The 26,660-nt window shown below is 46.4% G+C and overlaps 1 protein-coding gene across 4 annotated transcripts in view; it reads left to right on the top strand.

Annotated features, from left to right (window-relative positions):
• Positions 1 to 24,422, top strand: part of LOC144829128 (tyrosyl-DNA phosphodiesterase 2-like) — a 239,853-nt gene extending 215,431 nt beyond the window's left edge. For all 4 annotated transcript variants that reach the window (XM_078687949.1, XM_078687946.1, XM_078687947.1 and 1 more), the window contains one exon: positions 23,011 to 24,422. In XM_078687949.1, the coding sequence (XP_078544075.1) occupies positions 23,011 to 23,289 (279 nt within the window). In that variant the 3' untranslated portion in view covers positions 23,290 to 24,422. The remainder of the gene's footprint in view (positions 1 to 23,010) is intronic.
• Positions 24,423 to 26,660: the final 2,238 nt, after the last annotated feature.

Raw genomic sequence — 26,660 nt, 5'->3', positions numbered from 1 at the left:
CCACTCCAACTCTTGGAACACTTGCCTGTTCCACTAAAACAAGGCTGCCTATTACAGACTCCTGAAACTTTACAAAAGTCATCTTTGACTCTGGACAAGATTCCTGGAACACAACAAAAGCATAAAAGTTGCCAAGTGGAAAAGATGGATAGCCAACTTCTTGTACCAAATGTAAGCCTTACGAAGAGCAGCATAAGGTTCCAACCTCTGATCTACTCTGTCAACACCACCCATGTGCCTATTATAGTCTAAAATGCACACAGGTTTGCGCACTTCAACAACTTCACCCCAAACAGTCACCAGTTCAGTGCTTTCATCATGGATGGTAGTCAACATGTAGACATCTCTCCTGTCTTAAAACTTCTCAGCTAGAAGCTCCTCGCAACGCAATGCACTGCACTGTCCCCGGACAAGCTTTTGACAAACAAGTTCTTTTGGGAAACCTTTACGGTTACAGCCGATTGTTCCACAAGCAACAGTGTCCACTTTGGCCAATTCCCTGAACAACTGCACACCAGTGTAGAAGTTATCTATATATGAATGGTGACCTTTGTTAAATAATCCTCTACCAAGTTCCCACACAATTTTCTCAGTCACTCCAAAAGTGGACGCACAACCAGGGGTGTTAATCCTGGATTCCTTACCAGTGTACACCCTGAAATTAGAGACATATTCAGTCCGACTGTCACACAGCATATACAGCTTAATTTCATAGCGTGCCCTCTTACTAGGAATGTATTTCCTAAAAACCAAGCGGCCTTTGAACAACACCAAAGACTCATCCACTGCAATTTCTTTCCCTGGAGCATAGATCTCAGAAAATCGATCAACAAAGTGATCAATGACAGGCCAAATCTTGAAAAGACGGTCACAATCAGGGTGATCTCGTGGCAAAGCTAAACCATTATCGACAAAATGCATCATACGAAGCAGAAGCAAATACCTATCACGACTCATGACTGCCGGAAATATAGCAGTTGCCATCAAGGGACTAGTAGACCAATATGAAGCCATTGATGGCTTCCTTAGCAAGCCCATCAAAAAGTTGAACCCAAGAACTTCTTCAGCTCTTCTAGATTTGTGCGAGTCCACCGGATAGCTCTAGAGTGGTGTTTAAGGCTGGCACAGTTGTCCCTCAAAAACTGTTCGGCATACAAATTAGTCTGCTCATCAATTTCTGCCAAAAACACATCATCCATAAACAACAGAATAAAATCTATCGGCAAACAGTTTTCAGTGTTCACCCTACACCCTGGAACACCAGTAAAGTCTGGCAATGCCGGCTGCACCATGCCTGGGGCAACCCAGAGGTCAGCACTTTCAACCGGGAGCTTTGCAGCCCCAGGCTGCCGCCCAGCTGCCTCTTGACTCACGATACCAACGGGAAGTCTTGCAGCCACAGGCTGCAACCCAGATGCCTCTTGTCTCACTATACCAACGGGAAGTCTTGCAGCACCAGGCTGCAGCCCAGATGCCTCTTGTCTCACTATACCAACAGGAAGTCTTGCAGCCCCAGACTGAAGCCCAGATGCCTCTTGCCGCACTATCGGCACATCAATGTCCTCCTCTAACACAGGCACTTCATCTGCACCAAGAGTAGCTTCATCATCGGATGATGCCATGTGGAGGGAAAACTCACTGCCTGAATCTTCCCCTCCCACCTCTGCCTCAGAATCAGAGTCAGGCACTGGACCATTGTCAGAGGAAGAATCAAAAAGCATTTCAACAACCTGCTGAGCTGTAATCCGGCGGCTAGCCATTATCCTTACTAATAAAGGAGACTGCACAAACAAGTCAACAACCAACACTGTGCAAAGTAAGTAAAACAATGTGTGCCTTTATCGCAAAGATCTGTATACTCAAAAACTATACAATTCACTTACAAGGGACAGCTACACTCACCAGCACCTACTCTGAAAAGACACAGCAAATAGTCAACGATATCCCACTAGAAAGAAGAAAAAAAACAATTAATCTACAGAAAACAAAATACACAACAAGCCAAATGCAAAACATTTTTTAGACACTCAAAAACATAAAACCAAACATACTGGTATTATTACACACTTTGCAAAAAACACATTACATTGTAATTGTACAAAAAAAGCCTCTTACCAAACACATGCAACTACACAACCCGCAGAACCACCAGTAACGAAACCGCAACCTGCAACAGATTAAAGAGCAAAAGCCTTGAACTAGAACAAAAAAGGGGGAAATAAAACATTACAATTCACAAGAAATAAAAACAATACACAATATAACAGGCTATGTCACTACACAAATGGGGGTAGAAATGCCAAATAAACGGGCTGAATACACATAAACAAATATATGTCCCCTGGAATCAACCAATTTATTTATTTTTAAATCCCTGGCACTAGTGGGCTTTTCTGCCCCCCCCCAACCCCCGGGCCAGAAATGCCAAAAATATAGGTAATCTGTCCCCAAGGGGGTGGGGCAGAAAAGTCTTACAAATGAATTCTGCCCATAAGGAAGCGACCCTTGTCCAAGGGGTCGCTTCCATTTCAAATTTAAAACACTCCTTGGTGTCTAGTGGGGTTTTCTGCCCCCAGGGGGCCAAATAAACAAACCGATCTGCCCCCGGGGTGGGGGCAGAATATACTTAAAAACAAATATGGCCCATGGAAGCGAGGGGTCGCTTCCAATTTTTAAAAAAACAATTCCCTGGCTCTAGTGGGCTTTTCTGCCCCCCCTAGGGCCAGAAACGCCAAAATGTCAGGCTATCAGTCCCCAGGGGGGCAGAATATAATTTTAAAATAAATTGCCCCCCCTGGAAGCGACCCTTGCCCAAGGGTTCGCTTCCATTTAAAAAAAAAAAAGAATTCCCTGGTGTCTAGTGGGGTTTTCTGCCCCCCTGGGGGCAGAAAGGCCAAACAAATAAACCAATCTGCCCCCGGAAGGGGCAGAATCAACTTATTAACAATTTAGGGCCCAAGGAAGGGATCCTTGCCCAAGGGGTCGCTTCCGATTTTGATAAATAAATAATCCCTGGTTCTAGTGGGCTTTTCTGCCCCCCCGATTCTGGACCCTGAATTAATTTATGCCCCCAAGGAAGCGACCCTTGCCCAAGGGGTTGCTTCCTTTTCTCTAAAAAAAACATCCCTGGTGTCTAGTGGGGGCATTCCTGGTGCACGATCGTGACGCTGTGCGCGATCGTGCACCAGGAATGCCCTGCATTGGGACATCAGGGGAGAGGAAACACTGTTTCCTCCCCCCCGATGCCTCAAGGCACAAAGAAATGCCGCCCCCCGGCCCCACTGGAGGCCCAAACCTACCTCCTCTCCCTGGACGTGCTGGAAACAAATAGTTTCCAGCGCGTCCAGCTCTTCCTGATAACGTCTGCGCGCGCTGTGCGCGCTGACGTCATGGAGAAGCTTGGGGGGGTTCGGGGTGGCAACGGAAACTCTTCCGCTGCCATCCCTGTTTGTGGGGGCAAGATCGATGCCCCAGGGGGAGCGCCAGCGCTCCCCCCAGGGGCTGTGCTCATGACAGAGCGGTTCCGTCATCAGCACAGCCCAACCAGTGCTGATGACTGAACCGCTCCGTCATCAGCATAGAAGGGGTTCATAATTAATAAACTTCTGAGGGGATGGTATCCAAGCCAGCAGCCTTCCCATTCTTAGTTCTCTTAATTGCCCCCCTGATCTTTTCCTGGGTAATTGGAGCTTCCATCGTCTTTTCCCCTTCATCAGTCAATACAGGGACACCAATTGCCCTCAGCCAATCTTTAAACTGTAGGGGTTCGAAGATAGTGTCTTCCCTATAAAGCTGTGAGAAGAGTGCGACTACGTCATTCTGCATTCCTTTCCAGTTGTCAAACGCCTCCCGTGAGGGCCTCCTCGGCTCATTAATCTCATTTCTGATTCTTTCGAACCTGGCCTTCCTCATGTTCGCTGCCTGCCACCTTGCCTTACATTTTTACTCCAACCTGATTTTATAATTCAATTGGGCCTCTTCTAATCTTCTTACCAGCCCCTCCCTTTCTTCTCCCGCACTTAAAGATAGCAAAGCTGCCTCAAGGTTACCCACTTCTTTTTCTATACTTACTAATTCAGCCCTCTCTTCTCTGCCTTTAGCACATCCAAGACTTTAAAAAAACGTATATATGCTTTAAAAGCATCCCACACTATTTCAGGGGAGGCAGTGTCTTTATTGATCATAAAGTAATAAAGTATTCAGATGCACAACCTCCTCATCTAAGAGAAGGGCGTGTTTTATTGTCCAACTCCTGTTGGGCTGCAGTCCTGGGGCTTGTAATGTCATAATAACTGCTGAGTGATCTGAAATAAGGGCTGGGTGGTGTATAATCTTTTCAATATTGGACCCTAAACATCTTTCACCCAGAAAATAGTCCAATCTAGAAAAGTGGCGATATTTTTTAGTGTAATAGGTATAACCTCTCGCCTTCCCACTCAGATGCCTCCAAGCATCTACTAACCCAAGATCCTGCATCAAGCTTTTCAAGGCATGTCTCGTTCTAGGCACCAGGGCACTATCCCTCCGTGTAGATCGGTCCAGTACAGGATCTAACAGGATATTAAAATCCCCCCTACAATCACTGGGGCTGATATATCAACTAATCTCAGTTGCAACTCTATAATGTACTGTGGGTCATCCTCAATAGGTCCATAGAAAACGACACATATAAACTCACTATCTGCCCATTTCATACCCGCTAAGACCCATCTGCCGGAGCTATCCGTACTTGACAACTTAAGCTCAATCCCACTGCCTCTTCTAATTAAAATTGCGACAACCTTGCAGCATTGTGCTTGGTCGGAGACTACAAAATTCTGAACCCAACCACACCTGCCAAACAAATCCTTACTCTCACTTGCTGGAAAATATTTCTCCTGTAAAACCATGATTTGCGTCTGACTTTCTTCCATATACCTCAGCACTACCCTCTGTCTGGGCTTTGACTTAAGACTGTTCACATTCCATGTGAGCATATCAATGTTGGCCATTATACTTCCTCTCAAGTTCCACTTTCTGCTTCATCACTGGCTCAATAAAACTCTCCTGACTGAATGATTCTGAAGACTTTTTTTGTTTTTTAACCCACTGCTCCCCATCCGTGCTCCTACCCCTCCACCACCACCCCGCCCCACCCCCCTGAACCTACCCAGGGGTACCCTGCCTTTCTTTTTTGGCATAAAAATTCCTAATGGGCAGACTATTTAAGGGAACTTCAGCTAGTACTAGATAAGGAGAGAGCATACTTTCAGATTTAGCCGGAACTAAATTACGATAATCATCTGTTAATCACTTAGCCATGTCTTGCCTCTTTTTTATAGTATCCATTAGTGACTCAACATCTTCAAGTGAGCAGAAATTGTACATTTGATTGTCCCACATTATACGTAGCATTGCAGGGAATTTTAGTTGAACCTTTACTCCAAGCTTCTGTAGCTCCTCCATCTTGTTTCCTAGCTCACATTCCCTCTGTTCTGTGGATTTACATAAATGTGACCTGATTATGAATGAGTAGCTATTTACTGAATACAGACCATTTTTAGGGCCTGCTAAGGATTTCCTCTTTGATAGTACAAGAGAGAAAATTTACGAGGATCTTCCTGGGTTTAACTCTTAAGGGGTTGCGGCGGAAGGGCTCTCTATGCACTCTTTGGATGTTCTGCTCAAAGTTTATATCTTCCTTACTTATCCATGTTGATCAAAAAGGATTCATCCCTGGGAGGCAGATCCACAAATTGACCCAGCAATTAATTGGTAGCATAGATCTGGCCACATCAAGGTTGGTACCCCTGGTGGTAGTTACATTGGATGCCACCAAGGCTTTCAATCGTGTTTATTGGGGCTATTTATGGGAAGTACTGGAGGTTATGGGGTTTGGGCCACGCTTTATAACAACACTAAAAGCTTTATATGATCGTACAACAGCTAGGATTCTCTCACTACGAGTTCCCCTGATTTTTAGGGGATCGCGGCAGTGGTGCCCCATCTCACTATTAGTGGTTGATATTTATATCGAACCATTCACCCAGTGCTACGGCAGGATGATCAGGTAATTGCTTTCAGTGCAGGTACATTAAAAAAAGAAAATTTCATTATATGCGGATGATCTTGTAATCTTTACGGAAGATCCAGTTCTAACTATTCCCAGGGTGGAGGTTGTAGCTAAAGAGTTTGGGGCACCATCCAATTATTTGGTCAACAATGCGAAAACCGGGGGGGGGGTCGTGGCCTAGCCGCCTAAGATGTCGGACAGATCTCTCTGAAGCTCCCGCAGCCGGCCAACCTCAAAGGCCTACCACGGGAATTCCCATGAAGTAACAGCAGTTTCGCGGACGGATATCGCCATCGGAACCCCCAGAGCGGGATCGGCGGCGGTCACAGCTGCAAACGGCGGCCCAGGATGGGCCTGGGACGCCACAATCGCTGCCCATGAGTTCCCCTGCAAAATGGCAGCCACATGGTGCATCGGCAGCCCTGGTGGGCCCAGCCCACTGACGAGTGCGCGGTGACCGGGCGGCGCTGCTGTGGCACCAATGTGTGCAAGTAGACCGACGGAGGAGGGCCCGGCCATGAAGTGACAGGGAGCTGCCGAGCGAGCACAGTGGGATCGAGAGCTGCGGAGTGGGGTTGGCCGTGGAGCGGGAGAAGCCCATCCCCCCCGCCGAGGAAGTCCTCGACCTGCCCGACCCTCTCTGAAAGAAGCGCAACCGCCGGAGACACACAGACTGCCACCCCTAGCGAGGACGTGTCTAGCCACGGGGAACAGCGCCGGTGCACAGACTCCACCTGCACCCTAAGAGACAGCCATTGACCCGAGAGGCGGACGAGGCACTCCCCTGGGTCGGGGACAACGGACCCCCGGCGAGACACCCGACGTGAGCACCAGATGAGGGGCCGCACTGCAGGGGGAGTTGAGCGGGCGCCGGACGCACTACTAACCCGGAGGCCCGGCATATCTAGGGCAGCCTTCGCGGCCGGGGCGCCCCCTCCCCCCACGGGTGCAGCCCCGTGCGTCCACGCTTCTCTGGGCCACCAGGCCATTGTCGACAGGACACTCGCCCCCCCCCCCCAACATCAGCGCGGGGCCCGGGAACCGCCCAGAGGGGGCCTGGACAGTGCCTTCTGGCCCCCCCCACAAGAAACGTACATATTAATACGCGGGGTCACCGCCAAAAGCCACCTGACTGGGAACAACAGGCCGAGGGAGGACGAAGGGACCGGGAAATAGTGATCACCCCCGTCGGGTCCTCGAGGCCGCCACTACCGCCACCCATCCACAGAGGCGGAACATCACTAGCTCAACGGAGCTCAGAGCGCCCCCTCTCCCTCCGGCTGCTGGACCACAACACCTGGAATCAGGGGTGAAGTCGAGTAATAGCGTGAAGGACTTGGACAACAACATTCAGGTGCTCGGCTCCTACAAGTGACTACCGCCCCAGCAACATCACCCGAGGACCCCCTCACCTGCCGTGATGGGTCGCCGGACAGCGTCAACTGTGCCAGTCACGGACACCCAGAAATCACAAGGCCAAGCACCAACCCAGACAGCGCAACGCAACGAACAGGACGCAAGAGATCCCACACCTAGAAAACTGGACCCGGTGCTCGCAGCAATAGAAAACTCCAGGGTGACTATGGAACAGAAATTCGATTCCTTGGCTACGGACCTCAATCTACTCCGAGATGACCACAGGAAATTGTCGGATAAAGTGTCTCAGGGGGAGCAGAAGCTCCACACGCTGCACCCGCAGGTGAAACAACACCACAGCGACATCGCTGACCTCAGAGGAAGACTCAAGACCCTAGAAAGCAAAACGGACGACTTGGAAGGGCACTCTCGCAGGAGTAACATCCGCGTCATGAACTTACCGGAGGGGGCGGAGGGGACCGACCCCATACAGTTCATCACTGACTGGATCAACACCTTCACACCATCCACGGATCTGACCCCCTTCTTCTCTGTGGAAAGGGCGCATAGAGTCTCGGCACGCAAACCGAAGCCGGGTCTACCCCCAAGACCATTCCTGATGAAACTCCTCCACTACCGAGACAGGGATACGATCCTAAGAGCGGCCAGGACACACGGCAGAATACAGGTGGAGGAAAAACAAGTCATGCTCTTCCCTGACTACTCCCGGGCAGTGCAACAACAGAGGGCCACGTTCCAGGGGGTAAAAAGAGCACTCCGGCTTAAGAACATCCAATGTGCCCTTCTATTTCCAGCCAAACTCAAAATAATCCACGACGGCACCACCCACTTCTTCACGGACCCGAGAGCCGCAGATTCCTGGGTAGAGCAGCACACGCAGCCCCGCACAACACCGGCGAGCTCACAAAGCAATCCACAGTTGCGGCGGCCGCGTGGCCAGAGGCGCAGAATCACCTTTACGCAACTCAGTACCCATTCCACCCCGCCCGGGAAAGGCTCCCTGGACCTCACCCAGATCATTACGGAACGCAGAAAAGCACTCAAGGTGGTGGCTGCGCTGGGCCCACCGGAGGAAGCGTCAGACGTTGACAATGGCCCACACTTGTTTAGCTCAGAAGAAGAAACTAGCGACGCTCGGGTCTCCCGCGAAGGGTCGCAAACACCCCCAAGGGTGACACCCCAGACCTCGGACTTGCTGATGTAACAAAAGATGGGTGCATGGACAACTCACACCAAGACGACCAAATCCGTGACAATCCACTCCCATAGGCCCAAGGCGGCTCAGGATAAAAGGAATGAGGTCAGATCTATGGACAGAACCAGAGGAGCAACCGGATTGACCTCGCACGCTTCCGGCAACTTCCAGCAGCACTCAAGTTACCTATGGAGACACTTACGAACTCCCATTCACTTTGGTGGTGGAGCCGGCTGCGCCAGAGAGGGAACCGGGTCATCGTCTCCCCTGCAATAGACTAACAAACCTACATGTTTTGCAGTTTGGACGTATTGCCCCGTGCAATAGGTCCCCTTTGTTGGGATTGTTTCCCGAAGTTGAACTTTGTTCCCCCCAATGGTTATAATTTTCCTAGTGACAGTACCCCTTATGGCAATAGCGGTGCGGAGTCTAAGTGGGGACCTTCGGGCGGTGGGAAACGGGGAGACCGGGGCGGGGGAGTCGGGGATGGAAGAAGGACCCGAGGGGCCCACAAGCTCCGTACAAGACACAACTATAGTATGACACCCACGTCACTACACTCAGATCTTAAAATCATAACATTGAATGTTAGAGGAATGCACACTGCCGCTAAGCGATATTCCATATATGCATACATAAAACGACAACAGGCGCAAGTGGCCCTCCTACAGGAGACCCACCTGACAAACCTAGAGGTAGGCCGTCTCCAACGAAAGTGGCGAGGCATCATCTGTGCCACAAAATACTCGGCCTTCGCGAGAGGGGCACTTGTGTGGATTAGACCTGGAGTGCCCTTCAAGGAACACACCTGTTTAGTGGACAATAGTGGTCGCTATGCCTTCATTAGTGGCCTACTAGAGGGTCAACCGATCCTACTAGGTAGCATCTACGCCCCAAACATGGAGCAAGATCGATATTGGGAAGAGCTGACTGGAATCTTGGCCCGCTACACTGCGATCCCTTGGCTACTGGGAGGGGACTACAATTGTGTGTTGGACCTACTCCTTGACAGATCACCCCCCGCCCCCCCCCCCCCGGAGCTCCCCAGCACACAAACAAACTGAAGGTTTCCGCAACTGGGTGGGGCGCTGGGCACTGATTGACATTTGGAGGTCGCGGCACCCAACGACCAGATTATACTCATTCCACTCCATTCCGCACGACCTTAGGGTGCGCTTACACAGATTCCTCTGCTCCCCTACGATACTATCCACAATACATCATGCAGACTGTTTCGGATCACGACGCACATGTGGTAACATTGCGCTGGCGCCCACCCCACCCACCGGTTCCCACATGGCGACTCCCACAAGAGTGCCTTACTGATCAATTTTTTTGACACACACACGGGAGTTCATCGAGGCACATTTCCAATGCAACGCGGGTTCCGCATCCACTAGGGCTTTAGAATGGGACGCATACAAAGTCACGGCACGAGGACACTGCATCCAACAAATAGTGGGGGTAAGGAGAACATTAGAATCGGCTTTAAATGAGGCGGAACAAGCACTGGCATTGATTTCCCGCGCCTCAGACCAAGGCGGGGTCCCCCCGGAACGAATAGGGGAGGCAAAGCTGACATACGCAGAGACACTCCGGGACCTACGGAAATACAACTTCCGCAAATATGCAACCCGCACACATAGGGAGGGAAACATGGCGGGCGCTCTCCTAGCATGGATGGCCAAACAAGACACAACTCTGCAACCAGTCACAGAGCTCACAGATGACACAGGCCAAATGCACTACACTCAAACCGGTATCCTTAATACATTTCGCACCTACTACACAGGAATTTACCACAATCCCACGCCAACACCGCACGACGCTTTGCAACAATTCCTAGGTGAGCACAGACTTCCTGTCATATCCCCGGAGGACCGAAGGGATCTAGACAAGAAAATTACGGCCTCAGAGATCAAACATGCCATAGGGTCTCTTGCTCGCAAGAAGGCTCCGGGGATGGATGGGTTCCCTTTAGAGTATTATAGCAAATTCAGAGCCCAACTTGTGCCCCGACTCGCTCTCGCACTTGAAGAAGCCCTGGTCATGGGGATTCTACCTGCATCATTTCGGGAATCCACTATGGTTAAATTTTTAAAGCCACACAGAGACCCCACACACCCCTCCTCTTACAGACCCATCACGCTCCTCAACGCGGATTGTAAAATCTTGGGGAAAATACTAGCTGACCGCTACAGCCCACTCATACCCACGTTAATTCATCCCGATCAGTGCGGATTCGTGCACCGGCGCAACACCTCCCACAATTTACGGAGACTTTTCCACATCCAAGACAGTGTGCGTGACAGGTACCCAAGAGCAGCATGCCTGATATTCGACATAGAAAAAGCGTTCGATATGCTACTGTCGCCGCATTTGTTCGTGGTTCTTCAGGCACTACAATATGGTCAGACTCAGTTAGCTTACACGCGGCTATTGTACAAGGAGCTCACCGCTAGGGTGAGACTCGGTAAATTGATTTCGGATCCCTTCCCAATAGAACGAGGCACCAGGCAGGGTTGCCCACTCTCTCCCCTTCTATTCGCACTGGCAGTCAAACCATTGGCCATGCAGCTACGCGGGGAGGGTGCAGCCTGGGGGATACCAATCGCGGAGACGACGCACTGCGTCTCCCTGTATGCAGACGACCTGCTGATCTACGTCCGTGATGTCACGGAGGATCTTACCCCAATATGGGACACCCTACAAGCTTTTGGTGCTATCTCTGGACTCAAAGTCAATTGGGAAAAGTCGACAGTATACCCATTTCACCCCAACTTGGCGCCGCATGAGGTAACGCTAGGCGCGCAGTCGCACCACTGGAATGGAGCAGCTCCAAGATACCTGGGAGTACGACTGTACCAATCCCCGATTGACTTATACGAGGGCAACCATCGTAAGGTGCTAGCAAGCTTACGATCAGCAGTGACCTTCTGGGGAACTCTGCCCCTAGCGCCTATAGGCCGAGTGGCATTAGCGAAAATGCTAATGGTACCCAGACTGCTTTATCATTTTTCCAATCTCCCGGTGATTCCACCCGGATCCTTCTTCCGTGAACTGGACACACTGCTCACAAAGCTCCTTTGGGGCAATGTCCGACATAGAGTGGCACTCAGTAAACTGCAGTTGCCCACTACAGAGGGGGGCCTGGGCGCCCCGTCCTTCGAGTCATACTTTCTGGCAGCGCAACTACAATGGATGTCCAACTGGACAGCGGAGCGCCATGTAGTGGAAACCACGACAGTCGCCGGAAAGATATCTCTACCGGTCATCAGACGTATGCTCCTACCGGGCACTAAACCTTCCCGTACCCTTCCGCTCCAGGTGTCCATAGCACGCAAATGTATGATGCGGATTCACCGCCTCTCCAAGGACACACCGCTCTACTCCCCACAGTTGCCACTGGTGGGTCTCCCTCGTGGGGAACACCACTTCACTGCCAGGAGCTTGCAAACCTGGACTGATCACGACGTAACTGAGGTAGCGGAGCTGATCCAAGATGGACAACTGCGCACCTTTGAGCAGATGGTCGAATGGTATGACCTACCACGGGGCCAATTCCTCACATAAAGACAACTCCTAGAGAATACTCGACAGTGCTGGGATCTGAGAAATGGAGAGCCGCCGACGCACACGGTACTCCATACAATTCTTCGGATGGGGTCTGGACGACATCTTGTGACGTGGCATTAAAAAGCCATAAGGGAGCTGACCAACGTCTCTTTAGGCAGTCTGCGACAGACTTGGGAGGAGGATATAGGCAGGGCATTCCATGACTCAGAATGGAAACGCGCCTTAGAATATACCAAAAAAGTCTCCAGAAATGCGAAATTTAAAAATATACAGTTCAACATTCTGCACAGGGCTTACCTCACGCCAGACAAACTTCAACGCTACTACCCAAACACTCCATTCCATTGCCCACGATGCAATTTGTCTGCAGCGCACTTTAAACACATATTTTGAGATTGCCCCTCCCTCCGACAATACTGGGCCACGATACATCAGACACTTCGCACGTTGGTCAACCTCCCACAAGTCGAATCCTGGGAAGTTACCGCGCTAGGCACCTACCATAGGAAAAAGACAGAGAAATTACACTGGAAATTTGCATCCTTTGCCCTTTTGCTAGCAAAAAGAGCCATTGCAATGCACTGGAGGGCCCCCGCAGGCCCCCCCGGCAGCAGCCTGGATAGGAGCTGTAAAGAAATGGGGGGAGGCCGAGGAGGAACTTCTACGGGACGAGGAAGTCAAGGGAATGCGAAAGAACCCCATCTCATTAGAATGGGCACAACTACTCATACAATTCCAGCACGAAACTACCCCGGAAGTTGTCCCGGATCCCTCTCCTCCGCACACTCAAGCCTCCCCACGTCACCCCAGCCCATTGCCTGACACCTGAGTTCCCCGCACCCACAGCGAGACAAACCGACTATTGGCCCCCCCTTGAGGATAGGCTGCACTGTCCCCGGTGACTCGTATCTCCCCATTTGTACGATGCCCACTGACCCCGACTAAGGTACCACATACGTTCAGCACTGTATAATACACTAGGAAAAGTTTCCCCCACGACTTGATGTTTCCCTCGTATTGCAAGCTGGCGGTTCCGAGACCGGCGTACATTTCCCTAACCAGTATTTATCACAGGACTGCAAATTGCAACGACACACACAGGGACAATACTCACACACACCTCCACCGGCACACGAGGTCATAGACGCGGGGTCGAGGGCCCTAGTGCAGGGTTGCTAGGCCCCCTGTCTCACAGGCTATTGGCCCTGCCATATACGGCGAGCTGGAGAAGATAGTGACTACGTGGCACTAGTGGACTGCAACATGTACCACTGTTCATTGAAATGTAACCCTCTACTGTGTGCGATAATGTGTATTCCATTTTTCATTGTGCCTTACCCCCCCCTTTTCCGGGGGGGGGGGGGCGTGATATGTGAAAATTTAATAAAAAAATGTAAACAAAAAAAAACAATGCGAAAACCGGGATATTGTGTTAGAATGCCCCAGATTGGAAGGGAGATGTAAGAGAGTGATTAGATATCTTGGAATCGACATCATTAACTCATTAGGGGGTTTTCCCCAGCTCAATTTAGAGACGATAGCAAAAGAAATTGACAAATCACTTACCAGGTGGACGAATCTTCCCTTGTCATTGTATGGGAAAGTACATTTAATTAAAATGGTGTTATTACTCAAGCTGACATATCTTTTTAATTGTATCCCTCTGACGTTTCCCAAAGGTACGACTGATAAGCTACAGGGGAAATTGGTTAATTTTGTGTGGTCATCTAGGGGAGCTAGGGGAGCTTGGAAGAAATTGAGCCGTAAGTTAGAGAAAGGCGGGTTAGCTCTTCCTGATTTAAGACTATATTGCATGGCTCTCCAGTTCAAAACTGCAGAATCCTCTTAGGCAAAACGGGGCCCTTGGTATGCGTTGGGTTGGAGGAAATGGTAAAGGAGCGAGGGTCTAAAGGGTTTCTCTACAAGTTTGGGACAAGGAAATTCTTCAAGAAAGTTAGATTGATGATGCTGAAGGCAGCACTTACTTTATGGTTAGGGGTAAGGAAGATACTTGGAATGGACTATTTCTCAGATTTCTCACCAATCTGGGATTTACCAGCTACACCAGAGTGCCTTCAAGATCAGTTAAGTATCCCATTAAGGAGGGCGGGAACTGAAGTGTGGCGGGAACTCCTGATGATGCAGAAAGTGGTGCCATGGGGAATCTTGTTGGCAAAAACTGGTGGTTCCCTCTCACGATTCAAATACCTGCAGTTGCTATCTTAGGTGGAGGCTAATAGAAAGGAGACTGGCAGAGTGTGAGAATTTGCAACAAAATTACAGAATGAGGCCCCTAGAAGTAAGGAAGTCGCCAATTGGTTTTGAACTCTGTTGCTCTTGAAAGATAAGAAGCTAAAACCCCCATATGTGATCTGGGAAGGGGCAATTCAGATGACGGAGCTACAGAGAATTTGGCAACTTTCATTAAAACTAGACTGACGCTGAAGGCAGCACTTACTTTATGGTTAGGGGTAAGGAAGATACTTGGAATGGACTATTTCTCAGATTTCTCACCAATCTGGGATTTACCAGGTACGCCAGAGTGCCTTCAAGATCAGTTAAGTAACCCATTAAGGAGGGCGGGAATTGAAGTGTGTCGGGAACTCCTGATGATGCAGAAAGTGGTGCCATGGGGAATCTTGTTGGCAAAAACTGGTGATTCCCTCTCAAGATTCAAATACCTGCAGTTGCTATCTTTGGTGGAGGCTAATAGAAAGGAGATATGTTTTTTGAATTACCCCAATTACAGGAGTATTGGCACACGGTTGAAAAAGTAATTAATTATATTTTGCAGGCCAATATAAAAATGAGCTTAACATTGATACTGATAGGGCTGGAAGACTAGCCTACTCCACCCCTATCGGTAAATAGGCGGGACCTACTTTTTTATATGATCCTCCTTGCCAGGAGAGAGATCTGCAAGAGATGGACAGACCCCATTCCACTTGGTGGTCTTGAGTGGCTCCAGGCGATTAAAACTACCTGCAAAATGGATACAGGGATAAAGGGTGGTCCACACACTAAGAACTGGGATGATTATTTGAGCTGAAGTGGAATAGTAGGAACTTAACTTTGCTGTCCCATGATTACACCTCCGTGAAACCAGTAACCAGGTAACCAGATGGACTGGATCACATGGCTAGATGTGTAATTGCAAATTGCCTGAGGTGGTACAGGTCAGGTACCAGGTTTGACTTGCAAACACTGGTGATATGAGGACAAAAAAAACAAAATCATACTCCAGCTTTGTGCCAGATAACATGGATTTATATCAGAAATGCTAAGAATGTACTGCAGCTTACGCTCCACTGTGAACCCGGAAACCAAGAGGATCCAGCTTGCCCATCCTCCCCACCCCCTTGGTGGTTTTACCTTCTCAAGATACAACGCTATACAAAAGTCTTCTCAAGGATCCTGGAGATCAGTTATGTCTTTCCTAAGGATCAGAACAAGGAAAGCCTAAAAAGCATGGAAAGGGTATTCATTTTGACTGTTTATCCCACCCAGTCAGGGAAGGGGTAATGTAAATTGCCAGGTATTTAATCTTTTCTTTTGTTCATTGAAATTAAAAAATTGTGGCTACTCGTTTCACTTCCCATCTTAGATCCTTACTCAATAACTCTATGTCCAGGTTCACTTTGAATACAGAGAGGTCATTGTACTCTTGCTAAATGCCTAGCACTGCTTTGAGTGAAGAATCTGGGTCCCACATGGTCAGGAGTATATTGTGTCTAAAAAGCTGAATTTTATTTAGTTCCCCTCTAAATTGCATGCCTTTAATGTCCCTGCATTCCCTTACCACCAGCGGCTCTACTACCAAGCTAGTTAATATTGGGTCGAGAGCACCCTCCAATCATAACCCCCTGCTCAGAGGAAAGGGCTCTGATTTAAGGCTATTGACTAGAATTTTAACGATCTGGAATTTGTAAATGACCTTGATAAAGATCTTCATATGCAGTCTTAGTTCTGTCTTATAGATTCAAAAAAGACCACTTGGCCATGTTGAATGCTCTTTCTGTGTCCAGGATCAATATGGCCATGGGGATTTTCCTGGTATTGAATTTCTCAATACGATTCAGTACCCCATTAACGTTGTCTAGTGTTTGTCTCCCATGGATAAAGCTCGACTGATCTAGGTGAATCAAGTGGGTAATATGCACTGCTAGTGTTTTTTGCGGGGACTTTAGTGAAAATCTTAGTGGCTATTGTGTTAAGCAGAGTTATGATTTTTAAGATGGGCAGAGATCTGTGGGGTGACCAGAATAATGTATTACGGTAACATTTGCCTCCCTTATTGTGGGCATAACTGTGTTAGTTTGTGAAAATTAGCTGAAAATGTTTTTTAATTGTGGCGTGAGTACCGACTGAAAACGTTTGTAAAAGATGTTAAGTGGACATCTCGGACCTGGAGTCTTATAGTAGTCCAAATTTGTAAACACTGCTGAGATTTTGTGATATGGGACTCTAAAGTTCCCCTTAAACTAACGGACATCAAGGGGAGCCCAACAGTAGATATGAAAGCCTCTTGACTTACAGAATCCACTGGGTCCTCTTCGTACAGAGTTCTGTAATATTCCTTGCATGTTAGCCTTTTCGCGTGTTCACCCTCCTAAAAATACTCAGGGAGTCTTTAACATTGGGGATTTGTGACTGCCACTCTGTCATTGTGATAATAAAGTAGAGTATTTGTTTCCAACTGAGGAGAGCATTTTCTGATTATTCTATAGTTAAAAGATTGAATTGATCCGTTAGTGTGGTTAGAGCTCGGAGAGAGGCCAATGACCCAGTCGTCCTACACTTTTCTTATTTGGGTTTCAAGTACTTCTCCAATTTTTCTTTAGTTATCAGCCAGATTTGTCTTTGCTCAACTTATGCTGCAATACATTGACCTCTTGTAGTTGCCTTAAAGGTATCCCATAGGATACAAAGAAGGACATCCTCCATGTCACTTTTCTCAAAATATTTTATGTTGCTGTTCGGTTAGGATGTGGGTTACCAATTTGTCTTTTAGAAGGGATCTATGAAATCACCAACTTTCCCTTATCTTAGTCTTTTGTCCCACATTGACCTCCCATGTGAGCATAATAGTATAGTCACGCCTATCTTTGTCCCGGATGTAGCCAGGAGAACTGATTCTGACCCTCATGCTAATTCTATCAGTGAATTACCCATGTAGTGTGATAAAAATGTGTACTCCCTGTATAGAGAATGCCGTTCCCATTAAATGTCGAGCAGTCTTTGGTCAGGTATCTTCCCTAAAACTATTTTCGACATTGCCCCAAGAAGGTATCTATCCTGAGGGTGTCTACCCAGTGCAACCTTTGGGACTATGTTAAAATCACCCACCTGTAACATTTCCAGCGGGCCACTCTCACTCACTCTATCAAGCATGTACAAGAGGGAGTGTTTCTGGTCTGCCTTTGGTGCATAGGTAGTGAGTATGGGTATTTCCATTTCTTGTATAGATCTCTGTGCATAAACAAACCAACACTCTTTGGAATCTGTCATGACTCTATGCAACACATAATCAAGATCTCTATGCAGTGCTAGCATGATCCCACTTCTCTTAACTTCACTCGTAACTTAGAAATATAGTGGGTATAATGTGTTGCTCATTCTGGGCATATTATATCAGGTTACCTTTATAGAACTCCTGAGTTTGAGCTTTTTAAGGGGGGATTTCAACTCCTTTGCATTTCAAGATATTAGCTTCACCATGATGGCGCTGCATCTGACTATTATTATTATTATTATTAGTAGTATTATTATTATTGAACACCTGTAAAGTGCATAGCTACCCTCCGGCATCCCAGCGCTAGCGACTGAGCAGAAAACCATTGAAGTTATGGAGCTATTTGTTGGAATAGCCAGGTTTTTAGTAGTTTACGAAGTGGTAGGACATGGGATTCAAAGCAGAGGTGTAAAGGTAAAGGATCTTCCTCCGCTTCTTGTCCTCTTGACTTTGGGGACAACTGCAATATTAAGGTTGAGCGATCGCAGATCCCTCTTTGGGCGATGGGGGATAATGAGGGGTTTATAAATAGCCGAACCCGTTCCCCACATAGTCTTATGGACAATGCACAGGGCCTTACATTTTACTCTTTCAAGGATTGGTAGCCAGTGTAGGGTTTTTAAGGCTGGCTTAGCTGACTGGGTTTTTGGAATTCCAAGTAGCATCTTGGCAGCACAATTCTGAGCAACTTGGAGTTTACTTAGTGTTGCCTTAGGAGCCCCCAAGTAGAGGGAATTGCCATAGTCCAAACGTGATTGGACCAGGCCTGAATTAAGATTCTTTTTGCTGCCATTGGGAGGAGCTGGAGGACGTTTCTGAGTGATCTGAGTGTAACAAAACACGCCCCTGTAACCTTTACTGCTTGATGGTCAAACATGAAAAAGTTGTCTAACCAGACACCCAGACTCTTTATCCTGGTTTTGGGTGTTAGGGGTACCTAGGCACTTAGGCCAAGTCTGACTATAGTGGTTGCCTAGGAGCATAAGTTTGGTTTTACCTCTGTTGATTCTGAGACAGGAGTGCTCCATCCAAGAGGCAACTTTCTCCAGACATGTTTCGAAGTCCGAGGGGAAGTTGCGGGCCCCATTAAAGGTTATGACCAGCTGTGCGTCATCCGCATAGGTCACAATCTTAATACTGTGAGGTAGAATTATATCGGCCAGTGGACGCATATACACAGTAAAGAGTGTAGGGCACAGCGAGGATCCCTGTGGGACTCCACAGCTGAGCTTCAGTCTCCTAGATGTAGCGACCCCTGAGAAAACTTGAAAGTTCTTTTATCTAGGTAGGATTGTACCCAGGACATCATCTCATGTTGGCTCCCCAGTCTCCTAAGTCTAACTACTATGATGGAGAAATTAACTACTGACTATCATATTTAGGCCTGACTGATGTTATCAAAAAGTGACCGGTTTCTTATCGCCCATGCTTGACATGCTCTCTGTCCTCTGACCTTACCTACTATTTACCCTTACATTGCTTTTCTTTTCTTACCCGTCATCTCCTTATCACAGTTAAGGAAACTTTTGACCCTCCCACCAAATGTTTTTTCCCTTACACCATCCATCAGATCGCCACATATAACTCTCATCTTTAGTTACTCCTCTTCGCCTATGCCCACCAGTCACCTTCTTGTTGCAGTAGTTGTTTGGGCCTTACTGGACACTACCCTGTTTTGGGCTGGTGCCCACGGGCCATTTACTTATATCTTCTTCCCCATATTTACCACCCTTATTTTCCTACCATTCCCCAGCCTGGTTTCCCTCTGAGATGAGCCATGCACCCAGGCCCCTATCACCTGCATGGTTCCATACGGTCTACAGTCATTTTCAACCTATACATAGACCCTCTGAGGTTTGTACTAACAACACCAGAATAAATATTCAACAATATGAGGCCGATACACAACTTTACTTGAAAGTCTCCGCCACTCCAGAGGTACAATGCATCAAACATTGCCTGCACCTCATTTAAACCTGGATGTCTGGCCCCTACCTGAACCTCAATCTCAATGCCACCAAGTTAGAATTCCAGTTATTTGCAAAGTACAGCAAGCAAGAAATTGTATAAACTTGGCTCAATTAAATAAATCTTGGCGGCTTTGAACAACCACTTTTACCCTAATGCCAAGACATTTGGCTTCACCCTGCACACTAACGTCACGCTCCAAAACAAATATGGCTGCAACCAGCTCTTTTTTATGAGTTCTTAACCCAAGAAAGCAACTTGAGACTTGCTGTTAAAGTCCCCGTAGTGTTGTACAACAAAATGACCGGCCTCAATTTCCAAAATGGACCATTAAAGGACATTTTAGACACCTCATCCAGGGCTTGAAGAAATATAATTGCATCGAAGCTATCCTTTTGGAACGCAACTGGGTCTGCGTGCCAGCATGCTCCATCTTCAAAACTAACAGCTTCAATTACAAAGCCATCAGTACCTGTATCCCCTACCTATCTAGCTGACAGGCTCACCATCTCTGATGACCTTTTTCTTATTCCTAATTTATTTATTTATTTATTTTAGGGGCAGCACCAGAGAAGGCTCAGTGACCAGTTCTCTTTTTGCTAAAGATGATCAATTTCAGGAGGAGAGTAGAGGCGCTTCTATATGACCTCACCCTACAGGATAATTCAAGTTTTTGCGCCAGATACGTGGGAGTATTGTAGTGAAGGGCTTTGTGCGCCAGTATTGCAATCTTTAGTTGGATTTGTGCTTCAAAGGGTAGCCAGTTGAGAGATTTAAGGACTGGGGTTATGTGCCCATTTAGTTTGGAGCCTGTAATCAGTGTTGATGCAAAGTTCAGCGAGGCCCTAAGTGGAGCCAAGGCATATTTAGGAAGGCACTGTGCCTGCCCCTACAATAAGGTGAATTATCCCTTCACTTGTTTTTTTTTTATCTGAATAGTGGGTATATCTTACTCCTACTACCAATTTCAGTGTCTCATGTCACTCTTTCTTTACATGACCATGTCTAAAAACACGTGTGTGTGTGTAAACTGATTCCCTGTGCTGTACTTTTCTCTTACTCAACCCTTCTCTAGTGAAAAAAAGGGGAGGGGGGGTTGGCAACGCCTCACGGGAGCAACCACCAAGGAGGATGTGTCAAACTGGTTCTCGCTTGACTCCCCGCTATATCATCATCAGCAGTTGCCAACCTTGAAAATAAAGGGGATAAAACTGTGCACAAAAAAGAAACTCAGTGTAGTTATGTGAATGACCCACCTAAGTGATAGGGCCTAACCTCCAGGTTGTGAGTTATAGGACCTATTCGGTTAAAAAGAACTGAGCTCCACTAGCACTTTCCACTTTATTCTTTGCCGTGTGCCTGTTCTAATAAAAACCAACATGTACGAGAAGGGTGAGCGGAGGCCACAGCATTGTGTACAAACGATATCGACCCAAGGGCGAATACGCGAACCCACTTATGGACAAAGGGGGTTCTTTTAACAGCATTTTCTTCTACGGGAGCCTGGTATGCACTTCAACATAAGGCTACCTGGTACAATAAAGGGAGAAAATTAATACAATACAGTGCAAGAAGTACGCTGACCCAGACACAACCCTGAAGAAATCGCCGGTAATGTATAACATGGCGATGAAACATGTTGGTTTTTATTAGAACAGGCACACGGCAAAGAATAAAATGGAAAGTGCTAGTGGAGCTCAGTTTTTTTTAACCGAATAGGTCCTATAACTCACAACCTGGAGGTTAGGCCCTATCACTTAGGTGGGTCATTCACATAACTACACTGAGTTTCTTTTTTGTGCACAGTTTTATCCCCTTTATTTTCAAGGTTGGCAACTGCTGATGATGATATAGCGGGGAGTCAAGCGAGAACCAGTTTGACACATCCTCCTTGGTGGTTGCTCCCGTGAGGCGTTGCCAACCCCCCCTCCCCTTTTTTTCACTAGAGAAGGGTTGAGTAAGAGAAAAGTACAGCACAGGGAATCAGTTTACACACACACACGTGTTTTTAGACATGGTCATGTAAAGAAAGAGTGACATGAGACACTGAAATTGGTAGTAGGAGTGAGATATACCCACTATTCAGATAAAAAAAACCAAGTGAAGGGATAATTCACCTTATTGTAGGGGCAGGCACAGTGTTTTAAGGAGACTAGTGAGTAGGGGGCAGCCTGTACCCAGTCCAAATCCCCTTTGGGCCCCTTGGTGTTTGGAATATTTAGGAAGGCCACAGAGACTTGCACTGCCATAGACTAACCTTGGTAAGACAAGCGCTTGAACCACCTGCTTGAAGTCCTTTTGTGGCAGGAAGGGTTTGATATTTCTGAGTGTCCTCGTCAAGTGGTTCGCTTCCTTACAAACATTGGTGATATGCGTCTTCATAATCACTATACCACTATACCACTGCCATGAGATGTCTCCACTAACTCTCTTTCAGACTGGAGACAAAGAAGTGTAGAAAATAATAACCAAGGCAATGGGCCGTTTCCATCTATGTATTCAGGATCTGGAGCAACATTCCTGTATCCATTAGGACTGCACCAACCCTGCTCCAATTCAGGAAAGAGTTGAAGATGCACCTCTTTAAAGAACACTTCATCATGATGCCTTGTCAGTTCACAAACCAGCTACCCCTGAATCACTTGTTGACTGACTTTGACATATACAATTCTCCTCTGCCTTCGGCTAGTTCAATACAATGCAAAATACTTATGTCTTTTCATTCTCATAAAAGTGGTCCTCCACAAGCATGGAATGGTGGAAAAAGAAAGCCTTTCTCTGCCACTATTTAAACCTTTCCCTCGCCTAAATTGTCCAATCCACAATGAGCATCGCCTGATGGCCTACCCTGCTCATCTGACCAGGCCTCACCCCAACCCTACCTAACCATTCTGCAGGGCTCCCGAGTCCTACTACAACCCCTCTTTTGAATTCTAGATTTCAGCTTATAAATTTGACTGCGTTGCAGCACAAATGCCTCATTGTAATTCAGGAATTAGAATGGAAGACTGGAATGAAACGTGGGAACATAAGTACCTGTAAGCGAGAAGCCATTGTAATAAATCATTGTCTGCCATCTTTTTTGAATATTCATGCTGATTGTATCGTTTTCATACTTCGTCCCGCTGCCTAGCTCTTCCTCTGTTGTCATGACTTCTCTTTACCTATGATGTCTACCCTAGTTATAAACAAGTGATTTTGCAGTGGTGCTAGTTGTGTGTGTGCAGTTCATAAGCAAGAATGTTTTTCTCACTGTTCAAAATAAAGCAGATAAATATAGCTTGCAGCTTTTGGATTTCTGTATTGAATCTTGTCTATTTTACATTCCAGGTATCTAAAATAGGAGGCCTTCCAAGTAACATTTTGGACATTTGGGAGAGCTTGGGTAAACCTGAACACTGTCGTTACACATGGGACACAAAAATGAATAATAACTTAAGAGCACCTTATACCTGTAGACTGAGGTTTGATCGCATATTCTTCCGAGCATCCAAGGATGGAGGCCATTTTATCCCACGTACATTGGACCTACTTGGATTAAAAAAACTGGACTGTGGTCGATTCCCTAGTGACCACTGGGGTCTGCTGTGTATATTTGATGTGATTTAGAAATTGAAAGTTCAAATGAGGTACTTATTCTGTTTTAAAAATAACATTGATCAGAATTCAGCATTTTCATTACATTTTTAGATAAATGAATACCAGTGACTTGTGAAATGATCATTTTTGGTTTATAACAATTATATAACAAACCACCCTCTTAAATAATTAATTAGCTCCTCTGTTGCCCAGTGGCATCAATCTTTTAGTTGCTTGGATGGTTGGTATAGTCACAACAATCGATTCATCCTGCTGCCGCCATCTCCTGTACGCGCCCTCTTACCTCCCCTGCTACTATTTTTACCCCAGTTAAGGACATTGCGGCAGGGTAAAAGTAGTACTCACTGGCTTATACCACTGAATCTTACACGGTTTTCTTTATTGCTGAGATGTATGTACCGTTAGGTGATTTTACTACCTCAATGTGTATTTACATGGTATATTTTTTCAACAATGTAAACTACGGATGGCCTACCTTGTCGCATACATTGTATGTAATATAAATTCCAATAAATATATTTTCAAAATAATATTATAGTCAAAATGAATAAATGCAAATGGAAATAGTTTACAGCTGACTTGCTCCTTCTCTGCCACATTTGGGAGAAAAATCAGACCACATTTCATAAAGGAAATTAGTTGCCTTATACTAAATTTTGTATAATAAAGCTCTTGGAACAAGATGGTGTAATTAAAGTGTTGTATATTTGAAGGCGAACTAAGAAAAATCAAAGTGATTAAAGAGTATTGTTGATGTTTATAGTCTAATATTGTCTTTAAATGGCAGCACAATACTGCAAATGTATAAAGCTTCGGTGAATGTTGGTGATTTTGAAACAAAATATGGAAGAAAGAAATGCCCATGCCAAGGACTTTGCAGAAAGAATTGGCGTGTTTTCGGATTGTATTTCAAAATGTATTTGAAGCTCTTCAAATTAAAAAAAGTATATTTTATCAGTAATAATAATAATGTATCACAATCATTACTTGCATTTGTTATTACCGTATAGCAAATGCTTACCAAAGCAATCCTACATGTTTTAGTCTAACTCATTAAATTCATGTAACAGGGTATCACCAGAAATATATGCATTTCCAATATGTATCGCAGTTTAAAACTCATTAAATCAATCTTACGTGCATTTAACGCCTATCTTGTTTTTCATCTCATGCATACTGCATTCACTCATGACATACATTCTCAGTAGGTTTGCTGTGTGCATTTAAATGTTACCCTTGTTTATATTTTTCATTATTTAAACTCTTGTAATTTACATTGCTTCAACCAATATGTAGCTCAACATTCTTCTACCTCATTCGTTGATCTGTTTTGTTGACTACATCACTGGCAGCTGGCTGCAAATGTAACCTATGTACTTTGGATAGTCAAATATTAGTTACCAAATACTTATTTATTGTCAACAAACTATTTCTTATCTCCTATTCATTTCTAAATTTCAACCATTTTTGCATCTTTGTTTTCTACCAAACATTCCATTTCGTTCAAATAAAAAATCTTCTTGTAAGGTAGGGCGTTGATAATATTAACTTTCTTCAATAATTTAACCATTGTATTTCTGTTTACACATAAATACTAATGCACTAAGTTCACTTTTATATTGGTTGATGCCTCCATCACTTGAATACATCATGAATGGTCCATGTTTCTTGGCTTAGTAGAATAATGCATACGCTGCAGGGACATGTATTTGACCCCTAGGTCGCAGATTCAAATTTGAGGGGGTCCACTTACCCTTTTATCCGTAGAAAGTAGATGAAACGCGTACCAGAACTATGTTCTGTTACTTTATATTCCGAGAGCCATAGTAATCGTAACTATGTGGATTAAAAGTCCTTTTCCTTACTCAGAATCTTAGTATTTTAGTTATTATAATTATTCATACAAATTGCTCACTGATTTTTCTGTGTTCTTTTAACTTTGTTGTGCAATATTTTCCATATTACTTAAAATCCAGAATATAATGGGCTTACAATTAGGACCATGGTTCGAACTTAAACCATCAACATAGTTTAAATACACAAAAGGTGATTGGAGGCATGCTTGCAATAAGTCTAACCACTGACAGTCGTTCTGGGTAGCACTCCAACCCATCGTTCTTTTGCCCACCATGCTACCTCACTTTGGACCCAGCCATATGCAAATCAGTCTTGATCCTGTCCTCATGGGACCAGTCCAGACTGAACTGCCAGGTCCGGTCCTCCCTGAACCAGAAAACAAGCAACGCAAGATTGGCTTTGTTTTAGTGGAGGCTCTTCAGTTGGGTGTAGCTTAATTCCAGTGGCACAGTGAGCAAGGGACTCACGCCTGGGCATAACCTTGTGCACTTACAGCATTACATTAAACACACAAAAGGTGATGGGAAGAATGCTTGCAATAAGTGTAACCACTATCAATTGCACGGTTAGCACTCCAACCCAATATTTTTTTGCTCACCAAGCACCCTCAGGTCCTTATTACTAGTTTGGCGGTCCTCCAGCGGCACCACCACTTTGCCATCCGCTGGAGCACCACTAAAGCTGTGGTGCACCCGCTCGCCAGAAAACAACTTTAGACCAGGTCGGGCCGGGTGGCAGTGCTGAGGCAGCGGTCCATTAAGCTCATAGGAGAGACTAACATGTAGACCACCACCATGAGAATGCCTGCAGCACATGCCTGCATGGTGTGGCATGCACCGTGTTGTGCATGCTACACCGTGCAGGAACTGGGGTGCAATTCCAGGAGGGCACAACATGTGCCCCTCTGCATTCACCCCGAGGAGCAGCAGGGGCCCCTGACATCTCTCCACCACCCTTTGTATGGCAGGCTCACCGCCCTGAAAAGGGCGGTGGACAGGCAACTTAGAATATGCTCGCCTGCACCGTCAGCATATACCTGCTCCTGACCACTGCATGACTGCCAGGGGATTCTGAATACCCTTCTTCGGATGCAGCGGTCCTGTGGTGATCCAACCGCCATATTCTTAATACTGCAGGCGGGCCCGCAGTGTGGCGGTGGTCGGATCGTCACCACAAGTACGTAATAAGCCCCTCAGTTTGAACCCAGCCATATGCAAATCAGTTTTGAACCTGTTCCTTTTGGGAGCAGTCCAGTCTGAACTGCCAGGCCAGGTCCTTTCTGAACTGGAACACTGGCAACCCAACACCAATTTCACCCTGTTATGTAATGTTAAAATGATTTCTAAAGCACATGGCTACCCTAAAAGGGGCCTACCACCACAAGTCACAGGTAAGAAAAGGCAACAACAGGACAGTGAGATCATCAGCCTAACAGCCAGGTTTTCAGCTGTTACCTGAATTGTAAGTGACCTTGAATCTTCCCGAGGTTGGGTGGCATAGAGTTTCATAGGATCAGGACTAAG

This window comes from Lissotriton helveticus, chromosome 4_1, assembly GCF_964261635.1.
Source record: "Lissotriton helveticus chromosome 4_1, aLisHel1.1, whole genome shotgun sequence".
NCBI classification, from domain to species: Eukaryota; Metazoa; Chordata; class Amphibia; order Caudata; family Salamandridae; genus Lissotriton; species Lissotriton helveticus.
This window is presented reverse-complemented; position numbering and strand designations above follow the sequence as displayed.